This window comes from Notamacropus eugenii, chromosome 4 (assembly GCF_028372415.1).
Source record: "Notamacropus eugenii isolate mMacEug1 chromosome 4, mMacEug1.pri_v2, whole genome shotgun sequence".
Classification (NCBI taxonomy): domain Eukaryota; kingdom Metazoa; phylum Chordata; class Mammalia; order Diprotodontia; family Macropodidae; genus Notamacropus; species Notamacropus eugenii.
This window is the reverse complement of record NC_092875.1, coordinates 8803546-8827982: the sequence shown is the minus strand read 5'-3', so window position 1 is coordinate 8827982 and position 24437 is coordinate 8803546. Positions and strand designations below refer to the sequence as shown.

The window sequence follows — 24437 nt, the reverse complement described above, 5'->3', positions numbered from 1 at the left end:
AGGTACTTCATAAATTACTTCTCTCCACAACTTACCTTGGGCACCCTCACCCCTTCAGGGGTATGGTAAGAGAGCTCAGGTCAGGACCCACATCAGCTCCCCTCCCTCTTCGTCCCTTATAACTTGTGGCTCCTTCTCAGCCCCCTGCCTAGTTCTCCCATTCAATCTCCCTCTTTCTCTGACTCTACCAGCATCTGTCTGACTCCATAGTGCAAAGTCCTAAGAGCCTCCCCACCACCACCCATACCTCCCTGCTGTCTGGTATAGACTTGCCACTCCCCATGGGAGCGTTTCTGCAGACTCCTGGAGTTCAGGTGGATTCACACATAATAAACGGATGAACCCAATTCAGAATTGGCCTGGGTTCAAGTCGAGCCTTCAAGACAAAACTAACTGTGCGTCCCTGGGCGCAACACTTACCCACTCAATGCCCTGAAGAAGTTACTGATCTGCACATGGGTACACAGAGCACTCCCATCCCGGAGCACCCACAACAGAGGCGTCAGACACACAGCTCTGGCCTCTGCACCCCCTCCCAGCCAGATGTAATAGGGAAAAAATGAACAGGGTGAATGAAAATGTACTAGAACATAGATAACATTAATATGGGGTTTGCCAAGTCAGTGATGGCTGGTTTGGTGGCCCTAGTCTGGCCCATCCCCAGCCAGGCAGTCATGCTTTGGAGACTGTCTCCCAGAGCAGTTTCAACCTTTTCCTCTTTGGCTTGGTCCCTGATGCTCCAGTCACATTTCCCAGACTTCTGGTGGCACTTTAGCCCCTCTCTCTCTCTTTATGTATGTATATGTGTGTGTGTGTATGTATCATCAACCATCCCTCCTTTATCATGATGCTCCTGACCCTACAGACATGACTGGATGAAGGGGTTGGTTGTGAATCTAAAGGGGGCCTCTGAGACAGGCCCACAGAGAGGCAGGGACTTGCCCAAAGTCACACAGGTCACTTCACCTCGGAGCCTTGGTATCCTCATCTGTAAAATGAGAATCATCATGCTTGTAGCACCTGCCTCCCAGTATATGCTTACCCAGTGGAATATCTAAAGTTCAAAGAAATGGATGGGAGTCTTACTAGGGATCCGTAAAGTTCTCAACAAAGAGAGATGACAGACCCAAACTAAGATGGTGAAATGTCATGAGGATAAATGTAAATTTCTTTCCATAGATCCAAAACATCAATGACACAAGTAGCCAAGTTGGATGGGGACATGTGAGTAACCTTCATGAGAAGTGACTGCTCATTTAATCTGCTGGTCTGGGGCTGCAGGTCCATTTCTTGGATGTCGAGTGAGCAGGTAGGGGTGAAACCTTTACTCTGCTTCTTCAGGTCACCCCCACATCAGATCAGGTCTGGCCATATTGGAGGAAGGACACTGAGAAGCTGGAGTTTGTCTAGAGGATGAGCTACTAGGTACAACCAGAGGGTCAGTGGAAAGGACTGGAGATGTTTATTGAGTTTGAAGACAGGAATCAGAATGGGAGGGTATTGTCAAATCGAGAACTAGACTTTGACTTTCTAGGGCAGGACCAAAAGCATTGAGTGCCAAGTGGCAAAAGCCCAAATTTAGATTGAATGTCAGGAGAAACTTCTTAAGTCAGATATGCAAGAAGAGGAGGCTGGAGATTGTTTTAGTATTTTTTCAAGTCCCCCAAATTTAAGGTTGTCTTTGAGCCTCTCCTGCATTGCCTAGGCAAAATCCTAAACCGATAGCTTGGCACACAGGGAGCTGTGAAGTCTGCTTTTTCAGCCTCATCTCCCACTTGTTTCACAGATAACGTGCCCCAGCCAAATTTATCACCCCACGCCTGCCCTCCCCCACTTTGCTCCAGCTGTTCCTGTGATTGGAATGTCCCCCTCCCACATTTACACCTGTTGAGATCATTCCTCCAAAGATCCTGATCCAATGGCATCCCCTCCACAAAGCATTTCCCAAGGGCCTTACAAAGCTCTCAATTGGTGTCTTTCCTAGGCACAATTTGCCGACCAGTGTTTTTGAATACTTCCATCCAGTTCTGGGTATGTAGCCTTCCCATGCCCATCTCAGGGCAGGGCACAGAATAGGCAAAAGTCATCATGGGGGATGGCTTTGCAGATTTGGCTGCAAGTTTCTGGATCACGGCTTCATGGCAGTAAAGGAATGGCTCTTTCCAGGGCCAGAGGGCACATGAAAAGGGGGAGGGGAGTGAGTTGGAAGCATGTGGGGGCAGGAGACCTCCAAGAAGGGGGTGGGCCTAGATGGACAGGAAGATGATACCTCTCAATTGGGAACCCAGAGGATGACAAAGATGCAGGATTCCCAGAGACAATGGTTTGGGGGAAGTGCAGAAACAATGCTCATGACCTCCAGGGCCTTTATGGGAAATGGAGGGATTTTTGAGATCTCAGGATCACAGATGGACAGATGACTTAGAACGACCTCATTTTGAAAAAGACCATGAGCGGTGACTTGTTCATGTGGTCACACAGGTACGGAGAAAGGACTGTCATGGGTCTCTATACTTTGGAGGGTAAGATTAACTTCAGGGCTTCCATTCTGCAAAGCTGCACTGAGCATGGTGCTCTGATGTCAGCAAATAGCAACTTCTCTGCATCGACCCTCTATTGTACAGGGGCGGTCAACAGAACTAGGCAAGTTGTGACCATTTCCAAAACTCATAAGACCTTCTGGCTGTGACTTGGAGCAAATGGTCCCTATCATTTAATACCGGCACGAGAGGACCAAATTATGAAAACACAACCAAGACAGGCAGAAATGGAGGCAGGCTGAAAGGAAGACCTTGGGTGCCCATCAGCTCCCCGGGGGCTGGCTGGGGAATGGAAGCCAAGGATACAGGGCGAGGCTCAAATCCCTTCATCTGCAGAACAAGGCAGGGCCAGCTTCCTTCACAGGAAGGGAAGGGCCTTCTGTTCTTTGCCTAAAGATGGCATGAACGTGCCTCCAAGTTCCAGAGCCAGGTGGGGAAAGCTCGAAGCAGAGGCAGTGCAGGGCAGAGTCATTTCCAACCAAGCTTTAATGAAAAGGTCATAAAATAGCAGTTTCTCATCACTGTACATTAAGACTGCACACTTCCGAATGGAGACCAGACTTTCTGAATGTCTATTATGACACATGGGAGCCACAGGGTCTAGTGGCTCTGACCTGAATTCCAAAATCTGGAGGACAACGGGCTGAGTGATGCCAAGGGCAGTGGCTGGTACAGGAGTGCGGTCCTGGGAGTCCTCCTCTCCCTCCCAGGAAATGGGAGATCCCTCTTCCCGTTTGATTTAAATAAAACAGCTATAACCCTACCCCCACCCTCCCACCCCCCAGACGAGGTATTTGCGAAATGGGTTAGTCCCCAGCCCATGGTCCCAAGGGCTCAAATACTGAGCAGGCAGGGATGGACATGGGAGGTTCCCCTCAGCACCTGGCCTCCTGGGGCCCCACTGAATGTGTCTGTGGGGAGAGCCCCAGAGAATCCCCTGCGCCAAGCTCCTGATGCAGCATTTCTGAGGTCAATAAATTACAGGAATAAATAGTGGGGCTGAGGGGCTGGGGACTCCTGGTGAAAAAGTGGGGACAGGAACCAATGGGGAGGACAGCCATTCCCAGTGTATCCTTCCCCTCCAAATCTCCCCATGGCAAGGAAAAGGCTGGAGGGGGTCCTGATGGCATTCCCAAACCTCTCCTCCATGGAATGTCAGATTGAAGCTCTGGCTGTATCCATCCCCATTCCCTGGCTCATGAGATCAGGAGCCATGAATTTTTAGCTTAAACAATTCCTGCCCCCAGCATATGATTCTGGTAAGATGTGGAGGTCCCTGGTCTCTGAAGAAGGGCTAAGAAAAGCTCCGGGGCCCCTCCCTGCCTGCCCCTCCACTGCACTCTTTGGCCACCAGGAGAGGTGCACTGCTCAGGAACCTTATTGCTAACACAGACACGTGCAGGAGCACGTGTGTGTGTGTGGATGTGTATGTGTGTATGTATGTATATGTGTGTGTGTGAGACGGACGGACATACTGCACCTGGCTCCCTCCAGCCCAGCATGCACTCCTGCACCAAAGTAGCAAATACTGACAAGTCAACAGGAGTGGGGTGGGGTGGGGGTCCCACCCCGTTATCAATGGTAGAAGTTCCGCGGTGGCTGTGGACAAAACCTCACGAGCATGGCCAGGAAAGCCACACTCCGGCCAGTCTCTCCAGGTTGTGGCATATGACTAGGCGGCTGCAAGTCTCTGAGGTTCTGTCCTTGCCTTTTCCATTTGTCCTGTTATTTTTTGCAATCCGGGAGGAGCTGCTCCTGCAGCCCCAGCTGGCCAGGGGGTGGTGGCCAGTGTGCCCGAGTCTGAGAAATAAATACATTCATCACTGCACATACAGATTGATACAAAAAGAACACTGTAAAAGAGTGTCTGCACCATCTTTGAGAAGGGCCAGGACCCGGCGCAGCCCAGACCCACCCACACAAGCTCCACTCTTTGGCGAGGGGGGGGCTGGTGCCCTAAGCAGCCCCCCGACCTGATATTGGTCCACCCTGGGTCCCCCATCCCTGTGCCAAGCCCAAACTTGGGATCCTGCGGCCAGGACTGGTTGAGGCTCTTTGGTGCAGTCCGGGGTTGGAGCTGCCCAGAGGGTCTCATGCCATCCCAACAGGCTAAGACTCTGTTAGCTGCTGGGAGCATAAGGCAAATCCCCCGGGGCAGGGGGCTGTGAGTGGAAAAACTGGGATGCATTGGGACTGGTCCTTCCATCTGCTGAGGTCTGAAACTGTAAAAGTTTATGTAAACAATGAGATAAATACATTAGTATATTTTTGTGAGCCAAGTGAGGTTCCACACTCATTTAAATGTGCTTTGGTTTAAAAAATAGGTTTGTGATTTTGGGTATGAGCTCCTTTCCCTTCTCTCCTCCCCCCCAAGCCTGCCGTCTGCGTTCTCATCTCCTGTTTCTCCGAAGACCTTTGGGAGCAAGCCAGGCCAAGGGCCCCCCAGCCACCCTGCTCGTGCCCCTGCGCTCCCCATGAGGCTCACCATCTCCACACGCACACGCACACAGCACTCACTCGCTCACACACGCCATGACATGAAGATATAAAACAAACAAACAGAAAAGTGTTCGCCCCCCACCCCCACCCTTAAAATCTTAAATATGAAACTAGTGTTCTGTTTTCTCATTTAAAATACAGAAAATGTTCCAATACAACACTAAGGTTGGATACAATACTAGGTCGTACAAATGTCATTGAGTGTCGGGGGCGTCTGCTCCCCATCCCTGAAGTTCGGAGGCTCAGTCGCCTGCTGCTCGTCCCCTTTCCTCTGGTCAGGAGAGCGCCACGAGAGGAGGTGCTCCCGCCAGGCGCACCATCCTCGGCGGTACAGACTTTGTGTCGTGTGGTTAGGTAAGTGCTGAAGGAGTGGCCCGGTGGAGGGGGGGCAGGGGAGGAGAGGGGCCCCTCCCCTCCCCAAGCTCAGGCTCAGTTTCAGCTGAAGGTTCGTTCTCAAAAGAGGGGAGGGGGCAGAGACTCAAGGACTATTTGGTCTGAACTTAAAAAAAGAATTTATAAAACAACCGACAAATTAAAGAGCCTGGGAGAAGAAAGAGGGCGCCGGGGCCCTGAGCCCTTCTCGCTCCCGCCAGGCTCCCTGCCTCCGCGGCCTCGACCCTTCAGGGAGGGAGGCTCCGGGGCATGCTCTGCAAACGTCCATCCCCCCAGCCCTGGGAAGACGTGGAAACACTTTGGTTTGGATCAGGCGGCCAAGGCCCTGCCCCCCTCCCACTGGCCCTGCGGTTCCGGGTCCCAGATCTTGTCCAGATGTGCAGGGAAAGGGGGAGGCTGGGGAGGGACCCTCTCAACCCTCTCCTTCAGGAGCACACCCAATCCCCACCTGAACTCCACTCAGCACCCCTCCACACGCACTCAGGCATGCACCCGCACACATGCTCCACTCCCCAACAGGAGACTGCTTGAGGGCTGGCACTGCGCAGGTCACACACAGTAAGCCCACGGATGAGCGCCTGTTGGATTGTGCCCACAAGGCTCCCTGAGACATGGTCGGCACACAAGCACCCCACCCCCTAAACACCCGGAGCTCTGTACTCGGTCCTGGGGAGCCCTGGGGGGGGGGGTAGGAAAGGGAGCACTCCCCCAGCTCTACAGGACACCAGAACAACCAAAGAACCCCAGGCTCGGTCTAGTGGGCCACTCACCGTCTTATTGTTCTTATGAATTTAAGAGGTAGAAAAAAATCAGAAGTCTTAGATCAGACTCCCTTGTTCAGTGAGGAAAGAATCGAAACATCTGTCCATGCACACACACGAGCACACACATCAACATGTGAACACCCCCCCACCACCAAATAAAAAGTACCTACAAACACCTCCCTCCACTCCCACCCGGCTGAACACACCGGGCTGTCTCCACAGAACAAGTAACCCTAAGCAAACAAAGTCACAGAACACACTGGAAGCAGGCTGGGCATGGAGTGAGTGCCCGGGAGCCCCTGGGGGGGGGGCACACTGGCAGGGGGAGGCCAGCTGCCCCGATTACATTCAGGCCCCAGTCCCAAGGAAACTGGGCAGGGGCTTCGGGAAACTGAGATCTAGGCCAGGTTTAAAGACAAAAATCAAGCCAATGGGCCAAGGAAGAGGAATGGGCCAGAGCACCTTGGGAAGGAGAGAAACAACTCAAGTATCTGGGCTAACTAACCCTGACTGCCTGGAGGGAGGGGGAGAGCAAGCCTGGCAGCCCAGTCCGGCTCCCCTCGCATCTGTCACACGCAGACACACACAGACACACACACGCTGCAACATACACACTCATGTCCACACACATACGGATGCACGCATCCCCCAAGGGGGATCCGGGCTTGCTCCAGAGGACTCTTGCTTGGGAAGAAGGCCCAGCTGCACCCCCCCCAATCTTCACCCTTTTGGGGAGCAAGGAGAGTAGGCTGAGGCCAAGCCAGAAGATGGCCTCCCCACACCCCCATTCCTGCTGGTTCTGGAGCGGTCTTGCGAAGGGGTGGGAGTGGGGGATGTCCCTCAGGGTAGAGGGGTGGAGGTAGACCAAATGCCAAAACAACAAAGGGAACCGGGCCAGGTACCCTGCCCGCCCGGGCTCCCTCAGCTTCTCTTGGTATGCACTGTCAGTTAAAGCTCTGGGGGGCAGAGGGGCGGCCTGCTCACATCCGCCCCTCCTCGTGTCCACCCCGGGGGCCTCTTTGGCTCCTAGGAGGGGGAGGTGTGCATGCGCAGGTGGCTGATGAGGTTCCGCTGCTGGGTGAATTTGCCCCCGCACAGGTGGCACTCGTAGGGCTTCTCCCCCGAGTGGACACGCATGTGCTCCGTCAGGCGGTACTGGCGCGTGAAGCGCATGCCGCACTCCTCGCAGGCAAAGGGCTTGAGGCCCAGGTGGCTGCGCATGTGGCGGGTCATGGTGCCACGCTGGGTGAACATCTTGCCGCAGATGTTGCAGGGGAAGGGCCGGGTCAGCCAGTGCGTCTTCTCGTGCTGCCGCAGAGTGGCCGGGTCCTTGTAACTCTTCTCGCAGCCCGAGCACTTGAAGGGGCGCTGCTCGGCCGCGTAGGCCGGGCTGGGGGCAGACAGGTCCTCGGCCTCCTCCTCGGGCGCTGGGCCCCCATAGGCGCCCTCCTCCTTGATGAAGAGCTCCTCCTCCGTGTGCGTCTCCACGTGGGCATTGAGCTGCTCTGAGCTGGGAAAGCCTTTGCCACAGGGGATGCATACGTACAGGTTGTCTCCATAGGGCACTGCTTCGAAGCCCTCCTGGCGGTACACATAGTTGGCGCCCCCACCTGCCCCAGCCGGGCCCCCGGCGCCTTCACCCTCGCTCTGCCCACTCTCCTCGCTGAGCTCCTTGCCATTCTCCATCTCCTCCTTGCAGGGGTAAGGTGGCTCCCCGTAGGGCGCCCCACCGGCCCCCAAGATGCCGTTGGGGATTCCCTCCTCCAGCTCATCCTCGTCTCCGGGACAGCAGCTCTTGCCCCCAGCCGAGCCGCAGGCCACGGCCTCTGTTTTGCTCCACTCCTTCTTCCGAGCCAGGTGCCGCAGACTCTTGCGAGACTGGCTCCCTTCCAGCAGCCCTAAGTGGTTTTCCTCGGGGGGCCCCGCCCCCTCCACCTCCATGGGGTCTTCTGGGGGGCCACCTGGCTCTGTGTAGGAGGCACTGTTGGTGGAGGCTGGAGCAGGGGAGCCGTGTTGGCTGTCGCTGAGCTGGCCAAGGTCATCGGGGCCAAGGAGGGGGCCGGGGGCCGAGGGCTGTAAGGGGGGGCTCTTCTTGGACAGGTCCAGGCCCAGCTCCTGCTCACTGCCGCCACTGTTCCCGCTGGAGCCCCCGCAGCTGGCCCCATCCCCACCATTCTTGCAGCTAATTCGGCCCAGGGGATGTGAGTTCTCCTGCCCAGGGGCCCCCAGAAAAAGCTCATCATCCGAGCCCTTGGACTGGGGGAGCTCTTTGGGAGGAGGCACAGCCTTGCGATTCTCTGAGGTCGCTGGGTACCGAGCCTGGATGACTGAGGCCGTGGACAGGCGCTGGCCACGGGCTGGCCGGCCCACCCCGGGGACTCCTACCCGGCTGGAGCCGAAGGGTTTCCCTGCGCGCTTGAGCTTCCGGCGGCACAGAGCAGCCAGCTCGGGCAGCTGGAGGTAGCTAGCGGCAGTGAGGAGCGTGCTGAAGTTGGGCTCTGTGGGCTGCTCGCTGGGGAGCACTTTGCCCGTGTAGATGAAATCCAGGACCTGGCGGAAAATGGTGGGACTGACCATGTCCGTGTCCAGGTGGATGAGGTTGTCATGCAGGATCAGAGACTTGAAGTACATGCTGCTAGCAGCCAGGACGTTCTTGTGGGCCCGGAAGAGGGCATTGTCCACCACGATGATGACATCGCAGAGGAAGCCTTTGGCCCGCTGCTGGTTCAGCTGCAGAAGCAGCTGCTTGGCATGGTTGGGCAGCTCCATGGCAGCAGGCCCTGTGTCCCAGCCAACAACCTGAAGGAAAAGGGGAGACAAGGGGTGCAGGGTCAGGCCCGGCCCACCAGGGGCCCCCTGGGAGACCAAAGCTGGCATGCAGCTCCAGGGACACCCAGAAGTGGTGCCCCTCCTTTCCAGGGCCCCCCCAGACACACCCTCCAACTTAAAACAATGTCGCCCCCCCCCCAACTTCAGAAATATGTTCACAACTCTCCACAACCCTTCCCAACACATCCCCCTAGACACACATCCTCAACACACCCACTGTGCTTTGTGTCCCCCTCACACATCCTTCCCAACAAGGGAAGTTACAAGCTGACCTTCCTGGCTCAGACAATCTGGAGGTGGCCCCCACATCCACCCCTGCACAGACCAGTCCCTGACACACCCACTTTCTTGAATGGCAAATGGCAGGGGCAGTGAAGGGCAGCTGTCAGCTCCACAGGGGTGAACAACAAGGCCAGGGCCTTGAGCCTGCTTCCCGGGCTTGCCTAAGCATAGGCACTGCCAGCGCCCAAGGGCCCTCTGCCAAATGCGTAATACTGCTTGCCCTTGGGTCCCTTTCTAGGAAAAGCGGCTGCTGCCTGGCTGTGGGGGAAGGCAGGCCCAGCGGGCCGTCTAGCCTTGCCAGACAGGCGGGCACAGACTAATTGATGCCATTAAGTAATAAAAGCACCAACACCTTTGGTTTCTAAAGGTGTCCTAGACCTTACAAGGCTGGGTAGGGGAAGTAGCCCTGGAAGCTGGCGGAGGGAGGACCTGGCTGATCTTTACCCCAGGCAGCCCCACCCATCCATTCCTGATTCCCCCTGGCAGCATTCAGGGTCTTCCAAGGAGTGGACTCAGCCCAAGAACCAAGAAGTCAGGCTGAGGCCTCACAGGCTGCTGGGCAGGGCTAGCAGTGGTTCAGCCAATGAGAAGGCTGAACTTGACAGGCTTTGGCCCACACCATCCCACCCCCACCCTGGTCCCTGTAGCTCTGACATTCTGGGCTTTGTGAGAGACAGCCGAGTTCATAGCTCAGCCTCCCACCTCCCAAGAGCTCCAGAGGGGCAGGACCAGCCCATGAGGCTGTTAAGGAAGGAGGGGAAAGGACAAGCCCCCCCCACACCCCCCCCAACTGAAGGGCAGCTCCTGCCCTGTGCCGAAGGACACAAGGGAAAAAGCACAGGTGGGGAGAGTGAGCCAACACCACCCCTAAAGGAATCCCCACCCCTTGCCCAAAGAAGCTGGATGTACAAACTCCAAGAGGAGGAAGCACTCCCTCAGCTCTGGGGCTTTCCACCTCCAGCCTTTCTCTTTCCTGAATTCCTCAGGGGTTAGAAGCTTTCACCTAATACTGGCCTAGGTTAATGTGATCATCCCTTCACATGGGCCCTGCCAGGCCTTGGCTCAATGGCCCTGGAGGTGATATGGAAGGTCCCCTCTATCCCTGCAGTTATCTGGGCAGGGAGGCTGACCTGGCCACTCCCCTGGCCACATCCTCCGCACTATCAGCTCAGAAGAGGACAGGATGCTATGCCCCCTTTAGGAAGGGGTCTGACAAGTGAGGAGAGCAAGGTGGAGGAAGAGGAAGTTTCAATTTGCTCTGATTGGCCACAGAAGGCAGAAGAGGGATGTGGGAAGGTAGCAGAGGCACATAAGAAGGAATTACCAATGAACTGCTTTGATGCCCCTTGGTCACCCCTCTCTGCTGCCCTGTTTCAAGTGGGCCCTTTGCTGTCTGGGCATATCCTCAGAACCTTTCCAGATCACTGGCATCTGCCATGGGTCTGTGGCCAAGGGTTGCCCTGGGTTGGTCAAGTGAGCCTCCTTCTCCAGGCAGAGACTGAAAGATGGTATCACCCTAGAGGTGCTAGGTCTAAGGGCTCTTCCCAAGGTGCCCTGGCATTGCTGGAGAGGTCAGGTGAGGGCAGCCACTTGACCAGGACCCAGGCCAGTCAAGCATGGGTACCTGGGACCCTGTTGTTCCCCTCATTTCTCAAAGAGCCCCACATGGCACAGTTCTGAGCATAGCCTCCTGTCCTGAGACCTGTCACTAGACCCCTTGCCTCCTCCCACCCAATGGACAGGAGGTCAGAGGGTGGCCTGCTGCCTGGGCCAGGCCCTCCTAGATCCTCTCCTAGACCTCACAAATGAGTCTGCCTGGCCTTAGAGTCCAGTGGCATACAAGGGCCGGTGGGGGCGCCAGGGGGCGGCATGACCCTCAGCCCACGTGTACAGAGCTGCCAGACTCAAGAGCCCCTGCTAATCTGCTCAGAAAAGTGGGTCTGGAGAAACATCAAAGCTTCCTATGCTAAGTCCCTGCTGCTGTGCCCGCCACCCCAGAGTAGCCTGGGGCTCTGCAAAAGTATCTTGTCTGAGCCCAGGCTGGGTGCCAGGCCCCACAATCCTACCCACATGTGTATGACGCCCTAGGGGTCCACCTCCTCTCCAGTACCCAGACCAGTGATGAGAACAGAGGACAAGGAGCTGTGAAACCATAAGGAAGCCCCAGACTAAGCTTCTGTTTCCTCATCTATAAGATAGGCAGAAAGAGCACTTCGAATCCCCAGAGGCATCAGAGTGGCCAGGGCCTTGGTCTGGGGCCTTGAGTTCATAGAGCGCACTCCAGAGGACAGTCACGGGCCCCCAGAAGAGTGGCTAGGCACCAGGCTCCAGCCCAGCTCCCACCAACCAGGGCCCAGCCTACCGAAAGCTTGGGGCTCAGAAACCATGCGAGCGAGGGGCGGCCGCCTGCAGGGTGCGGTCTCAGTGGAAGCAGCAAAGCCTGGTTACCTGTGGAGAAAGAGGACAGGGTCACCCAGCCGGTCAGCACATGGGGAAGGCTGCCTGCTCCAGCCCAGAGGAGCTCCGTGGGGAGCTTGGGGCGGAGCTGGGAGTGGGGGCAGCCAGGCAAACACCAACAACACAGACTATGCGATTCACAGGCCACAAAGGCCTCTCTCTGGGGCACATGCCCTGCTTGTACCCAGGTCTCCAAAAGCCATGTCTGGGGCTATTCTGCCCCAAGAAAGGGGGGGAGGGAGGGTGTCCCACATATCCCCGCCCACTGTCTCCAGCTGCTAGCTAAAGCCTGGAAAGCCTGGCTCCCTCTGGGAGCAAGAAGCTTCATGGCTAGGCTGGCTTGGCTCCACCCAGGCCCCCTGCAGCTCCCTGGGGCAGGCTGAGCCCTGCTGCATCTGTGTAACAAAAGGCAAATGGGTGGCTGGGCAGATCCGGCCCCCCTCCCCCAGCTGGCCCTTCCCACCCGCTCCACTCCCATGGGCTGGAGACCCTGCAGGCTGGAAGCCCCCCCAGTGCAGTCACCAAGCCTGCCTCCTTGGCCAGCCCCTCCCCCCGAGGCCCTCAGGAATGTGACCAGACCCGGGGTGCCTGGGGCCAGGGAGGCCTAGGCCCCAGCCTGCCAGCTGTTCCAGTGGCCTGGGAGCAGAAGGCAGTCACTCCCCTCCCCCAACAGGCCCCAGATCCTGGGGGAAGGCCAGACAGACCAGCTCTGTGGGTTAAGAGGCCCTGAGGACTTCCTACTGGTCAATGGTGGCAGCACCCCACACAGCCCCTGCCTACAAAAGCTTCAGATCACTGAAGGATTCCAAGGAAGCGCCCCCCCCCCCCCCAAAAGGATGGTCCAAACCATCCCCACTCATTCCTAAGGGTCTAAGGACAAACGTGAGCTGAGTACCAGGGCCCCTGCAAAGAAGGAACACTGTGACTAGAGATCCAAGGCTAGTCAGTGAGAATCGGGGGAGGGGGAGGCAAGTAATGGATTTGGGCTGGGGAGAGCTGAGTTCGAATCCTAACTCTGCTGCCAATGCAGGCACGAGATGTGCCTTCCCAGATGGGATAGCAGGGCCAGCTCAGTTTCTCACTCCTCAGGCTTTGCTCCCTACCCCGACAGAAGTGACTGAGGGTGCTCTGGACGCAGCGGGGAGAGGGGGAGAGAGGGAGAGGAGAGCAGGGCAGGAGGCTGGGCACTGAGCTACATAACCTCACTGGGCTCTGTCTTTCACAATCTAGGAGAGGCAGCGGCACCTCAACACACTCCCATTCTCTCATTTTCTGTTGAAAGTAAGGCCTCGCCACTCCTCTGATCATGGCTCTCTGTACATCTACTCCCACCAAGAGTGACCCAGCAGCTGAAGGGCTTGGTCTGGAGTCAGAAAGACCTGAGTTTTAAATCCAGCTGCAGATACTACTAGCAATGTGACCTTGGGCAAGTCACTTGAACCTGTCTGCCTCAGTTTGCTCATCTGTAAAACAGGAATAACAATAGCACCTATCTTTCAGAGTTGTTGTGAAGACCAAGAGTGCCTGGCATTGTCTAAATGTGACTCCCACACCTGGCCCCTACCAATCTGACCACATCACTCCTACTCAGAAACCATCCTTGGCTCCCCATGGCCAGCTCTATTTAGCTGGACATTCAGGGTCCACCCTCCTTATTCAGTCTTATCTCCAGCTATCCTTAGCTCTCTTCATTGTCCTTGGGAAACTTCTGTTTCCAGCTTCTCCTTCAGGCTAGCCTGGAGCAGCCACCCCCACCCACCTCCACCTCAGCCAGCCCAGGCGGGTTCCTAAAGCCAGAACTCGCAGCCTGCACCCAGCTCTACTGACCTACAGACTTTTCCACAGATAATACCTCCATTTTACAATCAAAGTGAGACTGGGGAAAGGGCCACAGCTAGAATATAAGGCCAGGCCTTATAACCCTGCTGGATCCTGAGAAGTCTTTCTGGAAGTTTGCCTGTATTATGCACCAAGTGCTGCTGCCACCAAGGTTAGTCAAGATATGACTGCGGAGCAGGCGAGGAAGGCAAGACCCACAGAATGACGACTAGTAGCATGGCATGTTGGATAAAACCATCAGAGAGAGATGGGACCAAGTTACCCAGGATTCTGTAATGGGTAAAGAGCAAAGGGCCTCAGTGGGAACCACAGCCGTCCTGGGCTACTCAGGGCCATTGGGAGACAGTTTCTGTTGGAGAAGATGTGGGTACTTAATCCTCTTCTTAGAGCGCCAAGGGGGAAAGCATGAAAGCTTTGTCCATTATCCAGAACCCGGGCAAACATGCCACCATGAAACTGATGTACAATATTGACAAACTTCTCTGGGCAACCAAATATTAACATAATTTTTCATAACTTCTCATGACTTACAGCAGCAAAGGTCTTGGTCAGATCTACAAACGTTGTGTACAGACACTACCTTGGTACTTGGTATACTTTCCAGGGATGTACACATTGACAATGAGGTTGATGCACGCATTGCCAGAGCTAGCTCAGTGTTTGGGAGGCTCTGAAGAAAAGTATGGGAGAGAAGAGGTATTAGACTGACTACCAAATTGAAAGTCTACAGAGTCATTGTGCTGACCTCATTGTTGTATGCCTGTGAAACATGGACAGTCTACCAGCGCCATGCCAGGAAACTGAATCACTTCCATTTGAGCTGTCTTAGGAAGATTATGAGGATCACCTGGCAGGATAAGGTACCAGACACTGAAGTCCTTGCTCAAACTGAACTGCCAAGCATTCAAACTATGCTTCAGAGAGAACAACTCTGATGGGTTGGCCACGTTGTTCGAATGCAAAATGTACGCTTACCAAAAAGATTATTTTATGGAGAGCTGACATGGGGCAGGCGATCACAAAGTGGTCAGAAGAAGCTACACAAGGACACTCTCAAGGTCTCTCCAAGAACTTTGGATCTGACTGTGCAACATGGGAGACACCGGCACACGACTGCTAAGCATGGTGTGCCCACATCAGAAAAGGTGCTGTGCTCTTTGAGCAAAGCAGAATTGAAACAGCACAAAGTAAACGCAGGATGCCCATATTTGGGATATCCAATCCAAATATTAAAACGGACTCTCTGTGCCCAACCTGTGGTAGAGCATTCCCAGCTCGTATTGGTCTGATCAGCCACAGTGGGACACGCTGAAACTTCACTTTACAACAGTGATGTCATTTTGGTCCTTTTCAGAGACGAAGGACACCCGCCAGAGGGCCAAGAACAAGGCCACAGTAACAGGTCAGAAAGACCACATTCCCTCCATGTCTGTTCCCCCCAGCTGAACTCGGCCCTGCCACCTCCCCCCTCAGGACACTGGGCCAGAGCAAGACTTCTTCCCGACAGGACTCAACTCCTGGAAGACAGAGCCCTGGCCAGGGTGCAATCAACAGACGCATATACAGACAACACTCGGAGATTATAAGCAATATTAAATGTCGGAGCGCCACCCTTGGAGCACCCAGCTACACTTAGCGATGGCTGGGGGCACCAAAGGCTTCTGAGGCATTCCCAATATAGAGGACTGTGTCATGCGCAGCACAGCTCTAATCCTGCTCTTGAGAAACCCTTAAAATATTTCTCCCATTTTAAAAAGCAGTGAGGACAGTAGTGTCATCCTATCTCCCCAACCCCTAACACCTGGCCTGGTCCCTAGGTCTTTCTGCAAGACTAGCAACCCCGGAGAATAGTTTCAAGTCCTGTCTGAAGCTGATGCCAGGCAGGGAACACTAGCCACCTTACGCCTGCTCCTCCAGGGACAACCCCCAGGCTGGCAGCAGGCCCAGATGACGCTTCTATCACTGAAGGATCTCGTTCCCTCCAACTCTCCTGGCAAACACCCAGGGATGCCAGGGACCCACAGCAGCCAGGGTCTACTAGCCCACGTTGGGGAGAAGCTGCCAGGATGCTTGTGCCAAGGTGGCACCTGAAACCAGACACATAAACTGAAGAAGGCGGCAGCAGAAACTGGGAATCAGATGTACCAGGAGATCCAGGGACAAATAGGAATTCTTAGCCTCCCCCCAAACACCCAAGTACTTCCCTTTGTCTGTCCCTCCTCAGTCACCATCTTCACCCAAGCCTTTATTCCCAATACACCATCACAATTCCTTCCTAATTCACCTTCCTATCTCAATTTCCCCCTCTCTCCAATCCATCTTTCACAATCCTGATAAAATGAGCTTACTCGGTGCCAAGCACTGTGCCCCACGTACTGAGGGTACAAGTCCTCCAAGAGCCCCTATTCCAATAGGGGATAGAGTACACAGAAGAGAACTTTAGCTGGGTGGGCCAGAAGGGGAGTCCTACCGAAGGGGCCAAGTGAGCTGAGTATGGAAGGAAGAAGGGATTCCGAGACCACAGGTGAAGGAAGAGAGAGGACAAGAAGGGCAGCCCAAGGGGGCAGCACCAGACAGAGCAGCTCAGAGCTATACACTATCACTTGTGATGAAGCTGATGGAGCAAGACAAGAGAAGCCTGAAACAAAGTGAGGAAAACGATAGTGCCCAAGGCTTCCCGGGTCTTAAGAATGCTCCCAATCCTATTTCACACAATGCCAGGTGGCTCATGAGCTGTCCCCCAAAGCCATCCTAAGTGCTCCTGCCTCTGGGCCTGGTACAGAGGTTAATCTTATCTGGAGCTCTGCTCTTCTCTTGCAGACAACTTCCCCCTTCCAGTCCACGCTTGGTCCCTATGGCAATCTGCCTGGTGTGAACTTGTCCCACCCAGCACATGGCCAGCATTGATCCCAGGGCTCTTCCCTGGGGTCCTCAGAGGCCCTAGTGCTCAAGCCTCCTCCAGGGTAGCTCCTCCTGCTCCTACCTGGCAGGTTGGCAGGAGCACAGTTGTTAGGGAGCACTCCCTCCCTCCAAGGTTACATCCCTACACATTGGGCACTCCCTGATGACTGAATTCCTGATTTGCCTGGGGAAGGGTGGAGGGCAGAAAAGAGCCCAGCTGCTAGAAGCCGATCTCCCAGCCAGCTGCGGAAGGGGGACAGTTCAGAACAGATCAGGCAGTGTCAGGCTGATCCTATCAAATTCTCCCTATTCAGCTCAGGCATCTACTTCCACATTGATGCCACCCCCCAACCCCCCAGTGAAGCATCACGGGCCTGTCCTCCTGGGGAAGCTTTCCTGCTGGCTGCTTCCCTGGCTCTCACAGTTAAGCTCATAGCAATGACCAAACAAAGAAACGAGAAAAGTCAGAATGTGGAAGAAACCGTTGGAGTAGCAGTCAGGCACAGGGGTGGCATCCAGAAGCTGGGCCCTTCCACCTTACCATCCACCAAGGGCAAGAAGGAAGCCTTCAAGGGACCTATCAACCCAGAGCCGGGGAGACTGGGGAGAACCTGGCCTCAGGTGAGCCTTGAGAGGGGGCTGCTGTGGCATAGCTCCCATGGCAAGGCACCTCCAAGGCTCCTTTGAACCTGAAGTCAAAGAGCTGACACTATATCCCTCCCTGCACTAGAAGGTAAGGATGTGCTCTCCCCTAAGCCCTCCTTCTTCCCCTTACACACATCCCTCCTCTGGACATAGGCACTTCAGCAGCACTCCCGAAGGCCGCCTTTGGAAAAGTAAAGCCAAGTCTGGCTCAGGAACAGCCAGGCAGAAAACAACAAGCTGTCTGCAAAATGCCCTGCAGAGGATAGGCCCTTGGAACCCATGGCCCAGGAACAAGCTCAGCTCTCAGTTAACTTTCTAAGGACCAGCCCAAGACTTGTGTAGACAAACCCCCAAGTCCCACGCCCCCCCCTCGCCAAACGCAACATGCTGCCGCTGCTTCCTCAGAGCATTAGCTAATATTACACAGGCCCTGCAACAAGGCAATTTACAGATAGGGAAAACTGAGGCACAGAGAGCTAAAAATGACTTGTCCCAAGTCTTACACCTGGGAAGAGGCAGAGCCCAGTTCCGAATGGAAGATGAGGCGTGGGGAACCCCAGTCCAGTCTGGCAGAATGGCTGTGATTCCTGCCCAAGGCGGGATCAAAGAGGGCATGACTGCTAAACTGCCAGGAACAGAGAATTTAGGGTTAAAAGAGACTCTAGCTGAGAAAACTGAAGGGAAGCCTCTGAAGTCCTTGAGCCAGGTAACTGAGGGGCACAGCTGGCACCTGGCCCCCTCCCCAGAAGCCTCACTGCTTCATCTTCAAGTGGCAATGACAAGGGACAGAAAGCTGAGGGGCTGAGAACGTGCAGGTTCTGGCCAAGTAAGGGCGCTCCCAAAAAAACAAGAAATGGGCCGCTTTCCCTTCCCATTCTGCTACCAAGATGGCCCTAGAGTCAGTCAGGAAGAAGGGCTGGGCCTGGTGAAAAAGGGGCCCCTGCTTGAGCACAGAAGCCTGGATGCCCTCGAGTCAGGAGGCGCTCACTACCTCCCCCTGGCCTAGACAGATGGCTCCACTGCTCATCCTTTCCAATCCCAACTGGCCCTGCCAATTTAGCTCATCATTCCTAAGTCTCAAGTATGACCATGGGTAAGTCATGGTCTCTGCAGAAGAACCACCATTCCTAGCACCGAGACATCCTCGCTGGTCAGAGATTCCACTCTCTTCTCAGAGCTCAGAGGCCTTGCCCTGGATGCAGGACAGCCCCCCCCCAAAGCCCAAGGTGGGACTGGGAAGCAGGCCAGCCTCATCAGGTTCCAAGTTTTATTCATATCCTTTGGTTTCTAGCAGCTGGTACCTAGATGGCGCAGAAAAGCTTATTTGGATCTAACCAGAAATAGTGCAGCCAGCCCTGGCCTGCCAATGCCTGCCAGTGACCCAGGGGACTCAGCCAAAAGGGCACAGCCTCTGGAGGAAGGGCCCAGATGAGGTGGTGGCAATCTGGAAAATGACATCTACCTTCCCAGTCAGGCAGATGGGCACTGAAGGGTTCAGGAACAAGCACCTCCCTGGCCCTTAATGTTGTCCCAGCTCCACGACCTCTGCCTCTTTCAAACCTCTGTTCCAGCTCCACACCGCCCCCCAGGTCCTAATCAAGGCCTTCCCAAGGGTGGCTATTAGAAGCATCTCCACTGGACACCTGTAGACAGGCCTAAGTATTTCAGACATCCCTGGGGTCCCAAGGCTACATGGCGGTAGCAGCAGCAAGGTCCATAAATTCTATGCCAAGGCAGTTCAACCTGGAGAGGAAGCTCCAAGGAGACAACACCCACAGCTGGCTAAGATTCACAAGCTGCTTCTTCGAAACATGGGGATTTCAGAGGGAGTCGGGGGAGGGCTTCAGTGCAGGGCCTCCCTGAGCCTGGAGCAGTGGAGGTGGGAGCTAGGGCTGGGCCAAGGTGTGGACATGAGAACCTTGTTCCCATCTTCCCTGGGCCCATGCCCAGGTGCCACTGTTCATCTGCATGGGCACAGCCCCAGAGCCTGGCCTGGGGCCTGGAAGACAGCCAGCTCCAAATTGGCTGCCTTCCCAGATCTCCTGGAAAGCATCAGACTTGCCGAAGGCCCAGGGTTTGGTCCCCAAAGGAGGCTCTCCAGGGGGAAGTTCACCTTCTAGCTCCAACCACCTGCTCAGGAATGGCACAGTCACTGCCACCATACCTGGGTCACAGCTATCACTAGGGCTGCAAGATGGGGCGGTGGTGGCAGAGAACTCAGGAACAAGCGGTGCAGAAGAAGTATCACTCCAAGCCCCAAACTGGGACAACCAACACCGTCCTGAGGCCGCTGGCTGCTCGGGGTGGGGAGAAAGGTGTCAGAGGGGCCCCTCCCTCACCTCTCACAGCCCACTAAGTCACCAAGGAGATGCCAACCCCACAGTTTTCTGTGTTCAGACAGCTCTCACACCCTGGGAGGGTGAGTACAGGTGGGGGTCTAATGGACAATCCTTTTGTTTCCAGAGGATGAATCAGATTAGAGCCCAGGCCCTGGCCCATACCTCTGGTGTCCTGCCCAGAGGAATACCTTAAAAGGTGGGGATAGTCAGGCCTCCTGTAACAGAATCCCAGCTGGGGATGGGGGTGGAGGAGGCACCTTTTCAGCCATCTCCTCCTCGGTCACTGCTTCTGCTCAGAGAGGTGCCAGCCTCCCCCCGAGGCCGCCCATCCCGCTCTGGCTGGTTTTCCTTCTACACCAAGCCCAAACTTGCCTCCCCACCACTTGCCTTCAAGGTTCCTGATTCTGCTCTCGAGCCAAGAGCACTCAAGCTCTGCCACACACCAGCTCTTCCTTCCAACACCTGCAGAAGGGCCAGTATGGCCTCCCAGCCTTCTCCTCTTAAGGAGAAACAGGCACAGTTCCTTCAACTGCTATCCCCTCAGTCCACTGAGGAAGGACCACAAGGAGACGAGAATGGGGGTCTGCAGGTCAGTGCCCTCTGTCTCGAGCCCAGAGTTCAAGAGTCTCCATCTGCAGAGAGCAGGGAGAACTCTGAGCATCACTGCTACCATGGGTAGCAGAAAGAGAAGGGCACCAAGTCAGAACCTGGGCTTCGGCCATTACATGGACTGGAGCACAGCACTTTCCCATCTCTGGGGCTGTTTCTTCATCTGTAAATCAGGAAGATGGTTGAAATGAGTTCTAAGGTCCCTTCCCTTCTTTAAGTGAATGAGGATGATGCCACTGAGAGGCAGTGCCACCACAGGAAAAGATTCTACTTATTTGGAAAGCCTTGGCTTTCTAACAACTGGGACGCAGGGCGGACAAGCAGTCAGATGCACTGGTCAATGTGAGCAAGTACAATGGGCAGTACCCAGGGGCTCCTATGTCCAGGCGTCAGAGGGTGACGCTGAGATGGTGCCCAGCCACAGCGAGACAGGGGCTGACACAGGCTTCGCTGGAAGGAAAATCTTAAAAGGAAAGACAGCCAGAGTCTCCATGCATAAAGCAGACTCCAGGGACAAGGAAAGGAATATCCTGGTCAGACCATGTGCGGGTACTGGGAGCCCTACAGACAAAATGGAGCAGAGCCAGAGGGTACCTGGAATTAGGGGAGAGGGGAACAGAAAGGTCATGAGGACTGGTGTAAGGAACAGGAGAAGAGAAGACTGGGGGTAGCAGAAGGGAGGACCATGGTCTGTCAGTACATGGGTGAAGGCTGAAGAAGGAGCCACTGGGCAGGAGGTGCTGAGGGAAGTCATGCTCCAGGATCACCTGAGGAGGATCAGCCAATGGGGTCAAGGTGGACTAGACCACTGCTCTGGAGCCCCCATCAGCCTGAGCAGTCTAGATGAGAATCCCCAGGTTCTTACTTTGGCTGTGGCACCAGAATGGAGGCAGGAGATGTGGGCTCCTTCCTTGGCATCAGTTCCCTCATTAGGAAGAGCAATTCTTGCCTTCTTCACTGGGTCATCTTGGTGATCCAATGAAGGAAAAAATGGGAGAAAGTCTTTGTAGTGTACAAGATATGGTAGTGGTGAATCCCAGCTCTGCTGCACCCAAGCAAGGCCACCCTGGCAAATCCCTTTTCTCTCTCAGTTTTAAGATTATGCTAGAGGGTCTCTAAATCCCACCAGGCGGACTGAATCCCAGTTCTACCTGGCTCTTTTGTTTCTTCCTGGTTCCTGTGGAGCAGAGGGTGATGGAGTGAGCTGGAAGGCAGTAAGGGAGAAACGCGAGTGGCAGAGCACAAACCCCCAGAGGCCCAGAAACTGCTCTGGCCAAGTAAAGGGGCAATGCCAGGCCACCGTGGGGCCCAGAGAGAGAGGCCCTAAGGGGCTGAGCACAGCAGCTAAGTACCCCCTGGCCTAGCCTGGACGCTCCTCCCTCCCCCCGTAAAACCTGGTCTGCAATGCTTTCAGGTTTACAACGTTCTCCTCACAAGAAGCCTGGACAGACTACAGTCTTAGTATGCTATCCCCAACAAAAGCTCAGAGGGAAATTATTTACCCATAGTCATCCAACCACTTAAATTATAGTGAAGATTTTAACCCAGGGTTCCTGGTTCTAAGTCCTAGAGTCATTCCATGAGGAGAGGGAAGGGCCTGGAGACACTGAGGAGCAGAAAGGAGACAAGATGAAACTCTCTGAACCCCTAGAGCCAAGCTGGCTCAGGAATCTGGACAGGTCTAGAAAGCAGTGAAAGAGGGAAACCTGGGGAACAAAACCCAGGTGGTTTTCAATGGCCCCAGAGGAGGCCCAGAGTAGCAGAGGGAAGCCTGTGGGGCCAGGCCCAAGGCCAGGGCACCCTTCCCCACTCTGTCACAAAGCCATGGTGGGCGCTCTGATGATGGCAGGAAGTGAAGAGGAATTAAGCCTCTTGATGAGGGTGAAAGCAGAGAGTGGCAAAGCTGGCTCAAAGCTCTAAGATTTCATATTCTTGGGTTCAAAGATCACTGCAGATGGTGACTGCAGCTATGCAATGAAAAGACGCCTGCTCCTTGGAAGGAGAGATCTGGCAAACCTGGCCAGGGGACTGAGAAGCGGAGACATCACCTGTTTCCCATCGCATGTGGGACAAAGGTCCCATAGTCAAAGCCATGTGTTCTTCAGTAGCAAGGCCTGGCTGTGAGAGCTGGACTATAAGGAAAGCTGAAGAGTCAATGCTTGTGAATGATGGAGCTGGAGAAGACTTCTGAAAAGTCCCCTGGAAGCAAGGAGATCCAATCGGTCAGAAGAAATTAATTCAGACTATTCACTGGAAGGTCAAATACTGAAGCTCAAATACTCTGGCCACATAATGAGAAGACAGGACTCACTGGAAAAGACCTTGATGCTGGGAAAGACTGAAGGCAAAAGGAGAAAGAGATGGCAGAGGATGAACCCAGCCAGACTTGGGGCCTGGCATGCAATGGTCCATGGAGTCAGGAAGAGTCAGAAGCACACTGGGAATATCCTGCACAGGTCTGATCGTGGCAACAGAAGTCTACCAGAGACCTGTGCAATCTCTGAGGAAGGAGTCAAGAAATGTAAGAAGATGGAGAATGGACCCTAATCAAAGACCAAAAATGGAGAGCACGACAGGTAAGCTAACCCAATGCAGCAGTGCTGAGGGACAAGGCCTCCCCCAGCATACACCAGCTAAGGGAAGGGTAAACACAATGTAGTGCCAAGCTGGGCAGCTGTGGCTAAGAGAAGTGAGTGGAGAGCAAACTGCTGAGGGGTGACACTGTGGCCTCTGCCTGCTGGTCACTGGCCCACACAAGGCCATTTTCCTCTGTTCCTGAAACAAAAGGGGTTTGGGGCCCAGATCCATGTGGACCAGGGAGGGTCCCCAAGTAAGGGCTTCCTGGCAGTACTGCTCCCAGCTCAGCCAGCCGTTCTGGTGCATGGTACTTGGGAAGTCTTCTCTTCAGGCATGCCAACCACTGCTTCACATGAACTTCTGCGCCTCAGTTTCCCCTTTACCACTTGCCTGAAACAGCTCAGTTCCATAAGACCACACTCATGGGCTCCAGGAAGATCGAGGAACTGGCATGTATTCAGCTCTATGCCAGATATGGCATATGGCATCCGTATGCCAGACGCTAGGCTAAGTGCCAGATATTCAAAGAAAGGTAGGCTAGAATTCAAACGTGTCTTCTGACTGATGCTTGTAGCATGAAGGAGAAGCAAAATCAAAGGTTATGTGGCTCCACCAGCCCTTCAACCAGAGGGCATAACGCAGGGCCCACAGCCTTTCCCCATGCAGGCCCCTCTGTCTATGATCAGACTTGGGGACCAAGTCACATGAGAACCCCTCCCCACCGTCCAGTCTAGGAGACCTCTGAAGGTCTACGTGGAGGAGCCAAAGTGGTTTGGAGAGCAGATGTCCAGAAAGCAGGGCCATCCTGAACCTCTGGATTCCAGATTCCCTCCTTGTGCCAACTAGCAGGAACATGTCACCTTCCTAGACAGCAGCCAACACACAAAGGCCTGCTCTAGACACCGGGCAGAGAGGCACAGGAACCTCCGCAGAAACGGACTCTTAAAGCTCCACTGGACTTCTTTGGGAATCCCAACCTTCCACTCCTTGCCAAGCAAGGACCAACAGCACCAGAAAAAGGAGAGCGGACGCCTCAAAGAAGGGAGGTCAGCAGAGGCAAAGCCCTGAGGGTACTCCTGGAGGGACTGCCTACCCCAGACTCCTCGCTCCCCACATCTCCCCTGGAACAGGCCCAGCTCAAGCACTGACCCCTTTGGAGACCATGTCTCCCCTCATTCAGACAATGAGGCACTGCCTTCTGAGGCTCATCCCATGATTCCCCCAGCTCCCCAAATCTGCTTCCTAAATAGACAATGCTGGATCTGGAGTCAAGAATCGTGGGATTAGTGCCTACCTTGGACTCAGATTAAAGCAGCTGGTGGCACAGTGGTTAAAGCACCAGGCCTGGAATGAGAAAGACCTGAGTCCAAATCTGGCTTCAGACACTTCTCAGCTGTATGACCCTGGGCAAGTCACTTCACTTCTGTTTGCCTCAATTTCCCCATCTGTAAACAGAGGTGATAAATAACAGCCACCTCCCAGGGTGGTTGTGAGGATAAAATGAGATAATAATTGTAAAGAGTTCACCACAGGGCCTGGCACTGGGAGGTACAATTAACAAAGGCTTTCCTTCACTTCTCATGGGCAGAGTGGCACGTAGGCCTGGCCAGCCTCCTGTACCTCAGTGCCTTTCCCACCTGCTCCAGGCCTGTCCTCTGCACTTGGCACCTCCTCCCACCCAGTACCTTCTTCTCTGCAGCAGGGGCCCCACGTGCCTTGGGGGCAGACACCCCTGAGGTTCCTGCCCCTCCCTCTGAGGGCAG

The 24437-nt window shown here is 54.8% G+C and overlaps 1 protein-coding gene and 1 long non-coding RNA gene across 2 annotated transcripts in view; one reads left to right on the top strand and one right to left on the bottom strand.

Annotated features, from left to right (window-relative positions):
- Nucleotides 1–6: 6 nt before the first annotated feature.
- Nucleotides 7–6253, top strand: LOC140498921 (uncharacterized). Its single transcript, XR_011965219.1, has 4 exons — nt 7–79; nt 1180–1309; nt 4915–5393; nt 5952–6253. It is a non-coding gene; the product is annotated as an uncharacterized lncRNA (long non-coding RNA).
- HIC2 (HIC ZBTB transcriptional repressor 2) overlaps nt 3009–24437 on the bottom strand; it is a 30014-nt gene continuing 8585 nt past the window's right edge. Inside the window, exons 2-3 of the mRNA XM_072599694.1 lie at nt 11670–11755; nt 3009–8995 (exon numbers count right to left, since the gene is read on the bottom strand). Coding sequence (XP_072455795.1) covers nt 7223–8965 — 1743 coding nt within the window. The 5' untranslated portion in view covers nt 8966–8995; nt 11670–11755 and the 3' untranslated portion in view covers nt 3009–7222. The remainder of the gene's footprint in view (nt 8996–11669; nt 11756–24437) is intronic.